The following is a 12,772-nucleotide window of genomic DNA, read 5'->3' as shown; positions in this document are numbered from 1 at the left end:
TATTTATGTTTTTAGAGTTGTGTTGTGATATTTTCCCGTGAGTCCCTAATCTTGATCGTACACGCTTGCGTGCATGATTAGTGTACGATTGAATCGGGTGCGTCACAGACATGAACAAGTTCAAATCAACCTGGGGCCTAATGTTGGGGATATAACTATTGGGTATGACCCGCCTAGGAGGGGCCGGGTTATACCAATGGCGGTTCATCAAGACGAAGCCCATAAAGATGTTGAAGATGGCGGTTCATGAGATTTGCTAAGGGCCCGAAGCCCAAAGGCGACTTAAGGCCCATAGGTGTAAACCGCCGTATATGTGTGGCTTGTATTGTAAGGCATGAGTAGTTAGTCATCGAGTCGGACACGTTGTATAAGCCGGCCGGGACTCCATGAGCCGCTGGGCGTCAACCTGTGTATATAAAGGGACGACCCGGCGGCGGTTTAGGGACAAGAAACAACAGATCGAGGACTAGGTCAAGCGTATTCGCTCCCTGGTAATCGAAACCCAAGCAATACCATCTCAAACTGGACTAGGCCTTTACCTTCACATCAAGGGGCCGAACCAGTATAAACTCCTGTGTCCTTTGTCCCGTTTAACCCCTTTAAGCTAACCTAATTGCGATGGCTCCACGACTAAGTCCTTCTACTAGGACATCTGCCGTAACAATTCCACGACAAAATTGGTAATAGCTAGGGCCCTACCAAGTCTAGGGCGGAGGTTGTACGGAAAGGAGGGAGGTTGACGAGGGCTTGAGCGCGGCTGCCGGCGGCGGGGCGTCGTGGCGCGCTGAAGAAGAGGCGGCGGCGATGAGAGGCGCGGCTAGGGTTTAGGGTTCCGGCTCCTCTGAGAGCCGGGCAATAGAATTGTTTTATTGCTTAATCTTCAAAAGAGTTTTACAGCTTGTTTATATAACCATGCCGTGAATAAAAATAAGATAACTTGTGGGCTAAGCCCCTAACTAAACCTGCCCGGTGGGCCTCCCACAGGCACAGGTCTGCCGGGTCATAACAGTCCCACTAACCTTTTTCAGTCTCGCTGCATTTGCTGTAGTGGCCAGGATAGAAGTAGCGCTGCGTCCCAGGTGGTGAACTATTCCTTCATCAGTAATCTGGCGCCGAAGCCACAAAAGGTACCAGCATGTCACCGTAATTGTTTCTCTTACCCATGTTGCATCAGTACCCGGCATCACTCCCTGCGGACCTCGTAGGAGAGTTTCCAATAGTTCAGAACCTGATATATCTGTCCGATTGGCTTCAGTTATTATCAGATTATAAATTCCCAGTTTGGACGTGTATGCATAGACCAAAGAACAAGCTCCAAAGCAGAATCCTATAATACCTTTGTAAGAGGAGCCGGAACCATTCTGATTCTGAGAACACAAAATACTCCCTCCATCCCATGTGACTTGATACATCCGTATCTAGACAAATCTAAGACAAGAATTTTGGGACGGAGGGAGTGGTATTTAGGTTGCTTTTGTCAAATGAAGTGGGATTATTAGCTTGTTAAAATTAGGGATATCGGTCAGAATGTACGGCCATAGGAACAACATTTGTGTGCGTATGAAAATGCAGCAATTTCATTGCAGGCTCCCTGGCTTCACAGTGTATTGCATACATACATACCCAAGGGAAACTTTGAATTTTTTACAGCATATACTGACAAGGCCTATTTTAGTAGGACGGAATGATCTGATTAAACCCACACAGATTTCTAATCCTTCACCTCGTATCCTCTCCAGGTTAGGCAAGAAAAGGGATCAACCAAACGGTGTGTGCCTGCAAAATAATGGGATGGAAATCATCACTACAATATCAAGCGATTCACTTGATTTGTCCTATTCTATGATACCTAGAGATTCACTTTACCTTGCTGCTGGCAGCTAATGCAGGACAATATCAAGACCTTCCAAGGCTTTTTGATCCCCTACCTCCTCCAGCTAAAATTTGCTCAAGACGGTGCAGATCAGCTGTTGCAGCGAACTTAATCACTGCCTTTGCAGTTCGCTGACTCCTAGATCATAGAAAAGACCATCAGTACTGTCAATATATTATGCTTCTCCCTACCCATCAAATGATGTTGATGTGCAAGTCTCAAGGGCAGACCTCTCCAAATCAGAATCAACATCTTCATCAAGTGATGTGATATTTTCTTTAGTAAATGACAATGGATCAGCCATGTATATGCTCTTCCGACCATCATAGGCTGGAAGCCTCCTTCCCATATATAATACATTTTACAGCTTCACCAACTCTTAAATCACCGCATGGCTTACAGTTCATGACATTACTTCTAGGGTGACTGGAGCCTATGAAGAAAGCATACCATCGCAAAATCTTTAAGAAGTTAACATGGTCTGAGAAGAGCATCCACCAAAAGCTTCACTGCACTTCATTTCCTCTCTAATAGAGGGATCAGTACCTGTAATGTGGTCAAACAAGCCACGATGCATACCATGCTTAAGCAATCATCTTGCTCAGCTAGGGCATATATCAAATTCCGGTTCTAGCAAGGAATGACTTGGGACCATAATTGGCTTCAACATACTGATTAATGCTCTAACTTTAAGATGGCTCTGGCAAAAAGTTTGCTAATGTATAAGTGTTTGAGGTCAATTTTTAGTGATCGGTATTGTTTGTCCTCATTGTCATCAGCTTCTTTGCAGATCACTCCCCAAATAAGGGAGTCAACTAAAATTCCAAATATACGGTCATTGTAGTGTTTCAAGCTGGGAAAAGAGATACAAATGCCCAGTGCGTTAATACGGCATGCAAAAATAATTTCCAGCTAGTAGTTCAATGTGAGCATGCATGCAAAAAAAAAATTCTATGTCATAAGATGTGGTAGTATCAGTTTGTAAATCAATATGTTACCTCTGGAAACCTTGGCCTTAACAGGAAGATGGTCCAAGAAGAACCAACTATTATCCACCGAAAGCTTCACTGCTTTTCACTTCCTCACAACTAGACGAATCAGTATCCGTTATGCGGTCAGACAAGTCACAATATGCACCATGATTTAAGCCATCATCTTGCTCAACTAGGCATATGTCATATTCTGATTCTAGCAAGGAATGGCTTGGAACCATAGTTAAATCCATCATACTCATCAATGATCTAACTTTAGCTAGCTCTGGCCAACATTTTGCTGATATATACGTGTTTGAGATCAATTTGTAGTGGCCAGGATTGTCTGTCCTCATTGCCAGCAGCTTCTTTGCAGTTCGTTTGCCAATTTCTGTATTACCATGGATCAGGCAAGCCTCAATAAGAGTCGCTAACATTGCAGCAGTTGGCTGGAACGGCATCTTGTCAATTATCTCCTCGGACACCTTCAGCAAACCTTCACGGCTGTACAAATCAACCATGCAAGAAAAATGCTCCACTCTGGGTGCAATGCCAAACACAGCAAACATCTTGGCAAATAGTAGCTGCCCTTGAGTGACCAGTCCAGAGTAGCTACATGCTGAAAGAACAGCAACCATGGTTACATGGTCGGGCTCTATACTGTTGGCGATCATTTCATCAAAGAGCTTCAGTGATAGATGGCCCTCTCTTTGCATTCCATATCCCAAAATCAATGAAGTGTAGGCATGCTTGTCTCGACATTCCATCCGATCAAATACTATCCGTGAAGCTCTCATGTGTCTAGACTTTGAGTACATGTCGACAAGTGAGTTTTGCAATAATTTAGAACCACCCAATCCATGTCTAAGGATGTAGCAGTGCAGCTCCCTTCCATGACAGAGGTGTCCAAACCGTGCAACAAGGGAGAGCATTGTCAAGACAGTAACATCATTTGGACAGACCCCTGAGCCAATCATCTCTCTAAAGAGCAAAGAAGCTTCCTCAACCTGGTCCATGAATGCAAATCCTGCTAACAATGAATTCCAAGCTGTGATGCTCCGAATTGAGCACATTGTAAACAGAAGTACAGCAGAGCTCATCATCCTGCATCTTGAATACATTGTTATCAACGAGTTTACCACACACTCGAGCCTTTCAAAGTATAGACGAACAGCCACCCCATGCAACTCCCTGCCAATCCTCAGATACCCACTCTTAGCACACGCCTTGAGGCCAATCAGCACGCTCACAGAGTCCACCCCTGGCCCGTGGCGATTCCTCATCTGAGACAACAACCTGATCACTTCATCATAGTTCCCTGCCTTCAAATTCCCTGCTGCAACTGCATTCCACGTCACGATGTTTGCCCCAGGAACCCGCTGAAGCAGCTGAAACGCCTCGGCCCACATCCCCGCCGATGCATAGCCAGACACCATTGTGTTCCAGCTGACAACATCCCTGACAGACATTTCATCAAACACCCTCTGCGCATCCTCTAGCTCCCCGCACTTGACATACATCCCGACCAAAGCGTTCCAGACATACATGTCCAGATCATATCTACTCCTCCGAATACGGTGGTCAATCTTGCGGCCAATGGTGACCTCTCCGAGCTCGCCGCAAGCGCGCAGCAGAGACGGATACGTGTACCTGTCGGCGTCCACGCCCAGCGCCAGCATCCTGTCATACGCCATGACCACGTCTTTCCACAGCCTGTCGCCGGCGTAGCTCCATATGAGCAGGTTCCAGGGGAAAGCTCGCGCCTTCCCAGCCGCCTGCTCGACGGCGGAACGCGCGGCCGGGATGCCGCCGACGGCTATGTACAAGGAGGCGATCCTGGGGAGGACGGAAGGGTGCGCGGGCAGGCCGAGCGTGACGGCGCGCGCGTGCACCTGCTCGCCGGGGCGGAGCGCGCGGTGCGCGGCACAGGAGAGGAGAATGGACGAGAGGGAGGAGGGGGAGAAGGACGAGGCGGGCGGCGGCGGTTCTTGGGCAGGTGCGGCGTTTCTCCAAACGGGTGGGAGGCAGCGCTGGATGCGGAGGAGTTGCTGCCTGGAGAGCGAGGCGGCGGCGGCGGTGGTGGTGGGAGAAGGGCGCATCAAACGGCCACCGCCCTCGCCGTCGCATCACACCGCGGCGGCGGCGCGGCGAAGCTGGTGGGGAGCGAAAGGCTAATGGTAGGGGGAGGCTCTCGGCGTCTGGGCGCGCCAATGTTTCGTCCGGGGTTTACCATGAGTGCACGCCAAGAGAAATCGGTCGCTTATTTTGGAACGTCCGATTCGCATCCAACGTCCCGGATTACCCGCCCAGACAGCACGCAAAATTGTCGCGAAAGATTTCGTCCTCGTATTGATTTTTTTTTTAAACTGAATTGAAAGGCAAGACAATGGAAGGGAGAGAGAGAGAGGCAGCAGACACAGAAGTATAATTTGATTATATTTCTCTTGGCACCTACCAAAAACACAGGTGTAAGAATCATCAATCCTCAAAAGAGGGTGGGTACTCATCTCTGAGATATACAATTGGTGACTGTGTGGGCAACAAATTTTTCCAGCGAATATCTTTCTTGCTAAACTTGGCGAAAATCTCTACATGAGCAAGAGCAGGCCTTCTTCTTCTTCTTGCTGCCAGGAACCACCAGTCCACTGGCGCAATGGTGTGGGAGCTGCCGGCAGAACAAACCTCTCCGCTCGACGGGGCGTAAAAAATAAGGGGATCATACACTACTTTCCATTGCCGAAGCCATCAACAACACCAGCCGAGCTTCGCGGCGCTATGACCTGCCATTATGGGCAGCATAGAGCAGAGACTCCGACTGGTCTCTCTCGGCGTGCTTGCCCTTTCCCTTGTCCAGACGAGCCCTTCGCACGGCTTGCTGGATCTGCCGCTCGTGCTCTTTAAGGATCTCTTCCATGTTTACCCCAGGAGGCATCAATGGTCCTGAGTACTGGATTCGGTTCTTCCTCGTGCCATTCACCTGAATGAATATATAGGCGAGAAATTATCAGCATGTTACACTACTGACTGAAAAGAATATATAGACGGGAAATTATCAGCCACATTATTTGCAGAACATCCACTACGAAGTCTAGACCCAATAAGAACCAACCAGAAATGCTAATGTATGGATTTTTCGGATTTTATTGAAACTGACCACGGCTCTTAAAGGCTAGGGTCATGCTTTGCTTTGCTCTCTACAAATGTTAGGAATGTAGACCAGCTAAAGCTAATTAGAAGAATTAAGTAACTCACCCCCGTAGGCTCCTTATCTGCCACCACTTCATCCTTCCGATGGGAAGATGACGGCCTTTCTTGGAATTGATGCGATTGCGACCATTTGGGTTTGTCAGACTGGTCGGCAGCAGCGAGTTGACTGTATCTTGAACTCGACCGATGCTCTCTTAAATACTGTTTCCTGGCGCTGTCCCCAAGGTTAGACAGCTTACCAGTATTGCCTCGCTGCCCAGTTGCAGTAGATGGGTTAGACATCTCAGCAGCAGCAATCTGAGAGGTGTAGAATCTCTGGCCGTTTGGATCTGTGCCACTTGATCGACCCAAAGTGGAGGATGAACGACCAGCATTCATCAAAGGAACATGGCGAGCATGACCATTGTCTACTACCAGAGGATCCATTGGAAAGCCGGTAACACCATCCTCCTTTGGAGTAAACTTATTACTACTGCTTTTAGGATTAACCGGAACTCGCCGTTGCTGCAAAGCCATGAAACAAGAGAGATTTGAGTAATATGAAACGGCGAACTGTTTATATGTAGCAGTATGACATCAGATTAGTTGTCATATATACAGTATAGTTGCCTCTGGAGCTGGAACAATGTGTGTGCATTACAGATTGGTTGCTGCATGGTTAGTTGGTTACAATAAAACAGTTGTGTAAATTAACTTCCAGACAAATAGAGAAGCAATTGCATTACATCCCAATAATGAATCATGTATATAATGCATTCACCGAACTGCTAGCATCGAGTATTGAATGGCATGTTTCAAAGCTCAAAAGTGCAGATTGTGGCACCAGAAAAAAAATCACTCAGGAGACCCTTGGTATGACAATTATCAGACTATACTAAGATCGGATTAATTCTGCAATACCTGTAAATCGATAGTGCCATTTTGTGCTGCAAGTTGCTTCCTGCGTCCAGTTTCAGATTCATGTCCTTTGGCTGCAGCTGCTCTTTGCCTGTGGACCAAAACGGATATAATTAGTTAAATACAGAAATGCCAACGATAAAACCCATCTGGCGAAATTGCAGATAGCATAATATTTGTCTTAGGTTCTATAGAGAATATTACCTCCTAGCTTCTTCATCTCGAAGCTTAGCATCGTATTCCTTACTTGGAGGATATTTCGGCAGACTTGATGGATCACAAGCATAAGGCTTTGTTGTAAAGAACTGTTGTATAATGTACAAGTACAGATTACAAACCAGAAGTTAAGGGCGGTCACTTCAGATATACAGAGGCAACCAAATCAGTTATCAACTAATCCCATAAAGTGAAAAGGCTAATATAAAATAGCATCTCTTAAGTTTTAATATTAAGATCAAAAGATATTGTTCACTTTTAAAATCAGTGTCTCAAATTCACAATATATGAGCTGAAAATAACACAGAAGTCCATATTTTCAGGGGACTTATTCACATTTGCCACAACTCTATACTTGTATCCTGCCATTACTTTTTAGGGGTTGTTTGGATACTGGGATTTTACAAAACCAGTTTGGCCTACACTCGTTTTCGGTTACAACAAACTAAAACTACGTTTGGTTAACATAACAAATCCAAGGATAAGTAAATCTTGGTTTTACTAAAACTGAAAAACTGAGTTTATGGAAAAACGACAATTAGACGTTTTTCTATAAACAAGTTCATCACCCGCCGCACGCGACCGGCATACAGCGCAGCTGGCCTGCATGTTGCCGTCGCCGTCGAGTCCTTTCCCAGCAACAACTCATCAACGCATACCGCACCACCCGCGGCCCTCGCCGTTGCCGCCGGCCGCCGCCGTCATCGTCGACCACTGGTCCTACCCCAACGACAACTGATCTCGCGTCGCTCGCGGCCGTCGCCATCGTCGGACCATCATCATCGCCGTCGACCATCGGTCCTTCCCCGGCAAGCCCTCATCCCGCGTCACCAGCGGCCGACACCAACTCGCCATCACAGTCGACCACTGATCCTACTCGAGCGGGCACTCCTCTCGCGTCTTCCTCGCGGACGGCGGTCTCTTATAAATTTGATCTTGATTTTGTGTGGCAGCAACAGATTCCTTGTATGCTCGTTCTTGTTCTTGAATGATTGGTCATTCTCATTACTGTCACTCATGCAAAAAATTCACGTGCGAGCATTCAGATTGCTTTTGATGATGATGAATTCACGTTCTAGTAGTAATTCGGCTGTTAACATGATCTCGTGCTCGAGCAGGCTGGCTTCCTCGAGGCCACAACAGTGCATCTTCGTCGGTCCTCACCTTCACCGCTGCCCAAGGAACCATCACCGGCGATGATGTCAACCAACCCAGCAGCTGCAGCGCTACTCTCTCTTCGGCCGCGACAATGATGGACCCCATCCAGGAAGTACGACGAGAGTGCCGGCGTCGAAACTGGACGCGTTCATCTCTTACAGGGCGGCGACGGCGCAGCCTCGTGTTTAAACATGTTTTATCATCCAAACAAGGTTTTGTGTATACTTGTTCCTATAATCCTACTTATCCAAACAACCACTTAGAGCTACTCACTATTCACTCTTCTGTTAACCTTATTTGCAGTTGCCACTGCTCCTTTTCCATCCACCTTGCAGTTTAGTGAGATATTAAAGGACCAAAATGCCCATGGACATTCTGTCCGATGCTTCTTCCTTCTAAGCCACTTTACCTCCTCCATCCCCTCTCTCCACTACAGAGATCTGGCATTTCATCCCTCTCTTCCGCAACCTCCACCTTGTGGCCGGCATGTCCAGCTCGTGTCAACATTGGGCTCATGTTCCCACCAAAGCACACAATCACCATATGGGGCCAACTGGCAAGATCCGGACGGCCCTCCAGCTCAAAGAGTCGAGCTGAGCCTCATCCCTGCAAACAACAGGGACTGGGAGCTCAAGTGTGACAAAGCTTGCGTCGGTGTTTGGGCCGCCTTGCCAGCTGACTGCGTCCAACACGACGAGGTGAACTTGGAGGCCACGTCTGACGCGGAGGAGGCTGAGCGACAGCAGCAGGCATGACCCTATGCATGATCTGCTTGATTGATTGTACAGAAGAGAGAGAGAGACCAAGATATGGTCATTTGTTTTGTTTAACTATAAAACTTTTTGCCTATAATTATTGCTGCTCAAGATGGCTTCTAAATTGGCATGCAACTTATACTTAACATGTATTCTTGATGGTCCTTTTCCAAATGGGGTAGGTGCCCTAAGTTCAGCAATTCCATTCCAAGGTGCTGCATGGAGGCCACCATGGTGTCATCCTGTAGCAACTGGCAAGGGAGGTTCACTACTGCATCTAGGCTGATGGGAGAGACGAATCAGAGGAGATATCGAATAGGAAGAGCCAGGAGGAAGAATATGACATGTGGGACCATCAAACGGTGCTTATGGGCATTGTGCAACCCTCAAAAGGTGCTAATGGGTGTTGACCGAATCAGAAACAGAGCTGCATGACAAATGTACATCTAACAGGAGAGTAGCAAAAGTCAGCAACCCTGAAAAGTAGAGGTAGAATGCAAGTATGAGGTTGTACTAGTTGTAAATGTGTAAAACTCACTATTTTCAGATCCACCAAATGGCACGCCAATTATGTTTATATGCGATTGCAGGGACATAAAGCACTTTTAGCTAACATTTTAGACACATCTGACCATAGATTCTCTTTATGACAGGCAATACAGCAGCCATATAATGGATCAAATGAATGTAAGGGCAGCCAGAACTTACTTCACTTTCAAGGGCAGAAGCCGCAGTACCCCTATTATCAGGTTCTACAGCAAGTAAACGATCCAGAAGTGCCAAAGCTGAAGGAGGGAAGTCCTTATATACATCATTCACACAACGACGATACGGATGTTGTGGTTTGAAGATGGTAGCACGCGATAACTTCAAATTAGCCCAGAACTCCTCTGATGGTGAACCACAAAGCTTGAATATTTTGTGCAACTGTTCCACCTGAAAGAGTTAAGACAACAAAAATTGACCTTAAGTGTCATAAAGTTAACGACATAGATTCACAGAACTATTCAAGACTAACGTAAGTACACAAGTAGGATTAATCCAAAGAAGCAACAGTCTTGAGTTTGAGCAAATTATGACTGCGGCAGTAGTCAAACAGTACCTCAGTTCGTCCTGGCATGATAGGCTTCCCTGACAGCAATTCCGCAAGGATGCAACCAGCACTCCAGAGATCAACCGTGGCACCATAGTTAGTAGCACCCAACAAAAGTTCCGGGGGCCGGTACCATAAAGTTACAACACGACTTGTCAAATTCTGCTTTTGGTTCGGATTAAAGAATGTAGCTAGACCAAAATCTGCTATTTTGAGGGCACCATTATTGTCAAGCAGAAGATTAGCACCCTTTATATCCCGATGCAAAACACCACGACTATGACAGTGACCAAGTCCAGACAGTAGTTGGTGCATGTAACACTTGACCTGAATAGGTCATTTTCCGAAGTCAGCACGGAATGAAAACTAAAGGCACAATAGAAAACCTTTGAATGGAGATCAAAGAAAATGTCCAGAAGGAAAACCTGAGCCTCTGTGAATTTTATGCCAGGTGTAGCAGCAAGTCCTGCAAGATCATGCTCCATGTATTCGAACACGAGATACAAGCTACTAGACATGCGTGATGTCACCAAACCTTCGAGCTTAATAACATTTGGATTATCAAGTCTTCTTAAGATGTGAATTTCCCTCGCCATAAATCGAACACTCTCAGGATCCATATTGGCAAATCGAACTTTCTTAAGTGCCACAATTTTTCCATTCTCAAGATCGCGTGCTTTGTAAACGCTGCTGTAGGTACCTTGCCCTATCTGAAATATTTAAAAGGCAAGGGTGAGAAAAAGCGTAGTAGCGCAGAATCAGCAGTCCGATAGTAGTTTCAATTCTAATCAATCAGATTGCTTTAAAGGACTAGGAGCTGAGTGTGGGCTCTATTTTTCTAACTGCACCACGACAAAGCTTATGGGATCTAGATGTATTTACACTATTGCAACTGACAGAATGTCCTATGCCATTGGAAAATGTTCAAGCGCTTTGAAACATTCACACTAAATCACACCCAAACACAATTCAGAACATAGATGGCTAATGAAGGTCTTGAAAGAGAAACAAGATGATAAATTTGTGGTAAGGATGAACCTTGTCCAACTTCTCGAAGGACTCTGCCTTGCGAGGCTGCCACCCACGGACCGCCTCTGTTGCCACCTCCGTAAGCCACCTCGGCCAGCCAGCCGCCACATGCTCCCCCACCACTCCATTCGGCACATCTATGATCCTTGGCTTCACCTCACCCCTGATGCCACCACTCCTTGGTTCTTGCTCTGCGACGCCATTTGGAGCACGCCTGCGATTCACAGGGGCAGCAACCGCCCTCTCCACATCGACGACGCTAGCGGCGGTTGCGGCCACTTCCTCTGGCAGCGGCACCACTGCATCGACCACCGGCGCAGGGGGCTTCCGAATCAGCCTGGCCGTGCTGGCATCTTTGGCAACACGGTGCCCCACGCTGGAGGACGTGGCTGCCACAACTCCCCCTTCTTCTTCATCCTCCTCCAAGTCCTCGTGCCTCTTGCTGGAGTTGTAACTAACCAGACGCCTCAGCGAGTTGCTGGATGGGCGGCGGCGAGGCTTCCCCTCGCCGCCACACTCGTCGCCGCCATGGAATTGCTTCGAACTGACGCATCCCATGGGATAAGGATCCCGGCAGGAAACCCTACTCCAAGAGAATCAAGACGACGACTTGAAGAAACTTTCTCCCGCATCAGGCCCTCATTGCTCCCCAAGTTGGAGCGCCAATCCGGGCTCCTCCGCAGATCCAAATCAGAAGGCAGACACTCGGGAGCCGGAGGAAGTCCCCCTCCGCTCCAGCAACTTCCGAATCAGGGAGCGCGTGGCCAGGAACCGGCGGCAACGACCACTGGAACTGGGACTCCACAACTGCAACGGAAATCGGGATCTTCTTGGAGCACTTGAGTGGAAGCGGCGCGAGTTGGGCAGGGACGAACCGGGGCGGGGAATCCGGGGTGGGCTGGGATCAAAATCGAACCTTGCCGCCGGAAAACCGCAACGCGTCGCCCCGCAGATCTCCCTCCCTCCCTCTCTCCTTCCTGAGTGCTGGCCTTTTTCTTGGGTCCTTTTGTTTGGTCTGTTGCAAGTACCCGGTCTTCTGCTTCCCTTCCCTTCTCCTTTTTGGTTGGTGAAAAAAAGGGAGAGGGCAGAGAGAGAGAGAGAGAGAGAGAAATTGTCAGCGAGAGGGAGAGAAGGAGACGTTAGTTCCTGTTTTACTTTTATTTTTATATGAAGAAAGAAATTGGGAATCAAGGGCGCAGACAGTTTTTGGAAAATCGGGAAACTCGAATCTCTATTCAATTGCTTAGCCATGTGATCTTTGATTCCCTCTGGTTTTGTCAAACTTGGCCGTGTCAAAAGCATCCAAAAACATTGGCAGGAAATTAGAAGAAGTCAACAGATGAATAGCACACGTACAATTATGGTGAAGAGGGCGTGGTTAGAGATATGATAAATTAGTGGTACTAGCTGTGAATAAAAGGAGTGACAAGCTGTATATAGCGAGAGAAATCAAGGTTGGTTCAAGGTTCAATTATTTTGTTGCAAGGTCCAGTCCATGTGCTAACTTTGTGATTAATTACCTACTTGATTTTTGTGAAACAGTTTTGTTTTTCTCAATAACGTACGAGACAGC

General features: G+C 47.3%; 2 protein-coding genes across 6 annotated transcripts; both read right to left on the bottom strand.

Annotated features, from left to right (window-relative positions):
- Positions 1-1,555: 1,555 nt before the first annotated feature.
- LOC109732636 (pentatricopeptide repeat-containing protein At1g71490) lies at positions 1,556-5,055 on the bottom strand. Of its 5 annotated transcripts, none has more exons than XM_073503658.1 (4): positions 2,872-5,055; positions 2,104-2,726; positions 1,867-2,011; positions 1,556-1,776 (listed from the first exon to the last, which is right to left on the bottom strand). In XM_073503658.1, exon 1 carries the CDS (start codon positions 4,941-4,943, stop codon positions 2,922-2,924), a length of 2,022 nt encoding a protein of 673 aa, XP_073359759.1. In that variant the 5' UTR covers positions 4,944-5,055; the 3' UTR covers positions 1,556-1,776; positions 1,867-2,011; positions 2,104-2,726; positions 2,872-2,921. The 5 variants fall into 5 exon arrangements, with proteins under 5 accessions (XP_073359759.1, XP_073359760.1, XP_020147402.1 ...); XM_073503659.1 differs by having other exon boundaries at positions 2,104-2,306; XM_020291813.3 differs by having other exon boundaries at positions 1,867-2,726.
- A 202-nt stretch (positions 5,056-5,257) lies between these two features.
- On the bottom strand, positions 5,258-12,322 carry LOC109732634 (probable serine/threonine-protein kinase At1g54610). The gene is made up of 8 exons (XM_020291812.4): positions 11,209-12,322; positions 10,596-10,880; positions 10,180-10,497; positions 9,786-10,013; positions 7,153-7,253; positions 6,952-7,039; positions 6,097-6,555; positions 5,258-5,821 (listed from the first exon to the last, which is right to left on the bottom strand). Exons 1-8 carry the CDS (start codon positions 11,755-11,757, stop codon positions 5,618-5,620), a joined length of 2,232 nt encoding a protein of 743 aa, XP_020147401.1. The 5' UTR covers positions 11,758-12,322; the 3' UTR covers positions 5,258-5,617.
- Between the last annotated feature and the right edge of the window lie 450 nt (positions 12,323-12,772).

The sequence above is a fragment of the Aegilops tauschii genome, chromosome 7, assembly GCF_002575655.3.
Source record: "Aegilops tauschii subsp. strangulata cultivar AL8/78 chromosome 7, Aet v6.0, whole genome shotgun sequence".
Taxonomy (NCBI): domain Eukaryota; kingdom Viridiplantae; phylum Streptophyta; class Magnoliopsida; order Poales; family Poaceae; genus Aegilops; species Aegilops tauschii.
This window is presented reverse-complemented; position numbering and strand designations above follow the sequence as displayed.

What these genes read in the sequence shown, in the direction of transcription:
- LOC109732636 (XM_020291813.3), bottom strand. Translation starts at nt 4,943, where the DNA reads ATGCGCCCTTCTCCCACCACCACCGCCGCCGCCGCCTCGCTCTCCAGG.
- LOC109732634 (XM_020291812.4), bottom strand. Translation starts at nt 11,757, where the DNA reads ATGGGATGCGTCAGTTCGAAGCAATTCCATGGCGGCGACGAGTGTGGC. An exon ending in CCTTCGAGAAGTTGGACAAG is followed by an intron (nt 10,881 to 11,208) that starts GTTCATCCTTAC and finishes TAAATATTTCAG; the next exon opens with ATAGGGCAAGGTACCTACAG. An exon ending in TCATGCCAGGACGAACTGAG is followed by an intron (nt 10,014 to 10,179) that starts GTACTGTTTGAC and finishes TAACTCTTTCAG; the next exon opens with GTGGAACAGTTGCACAAAAT.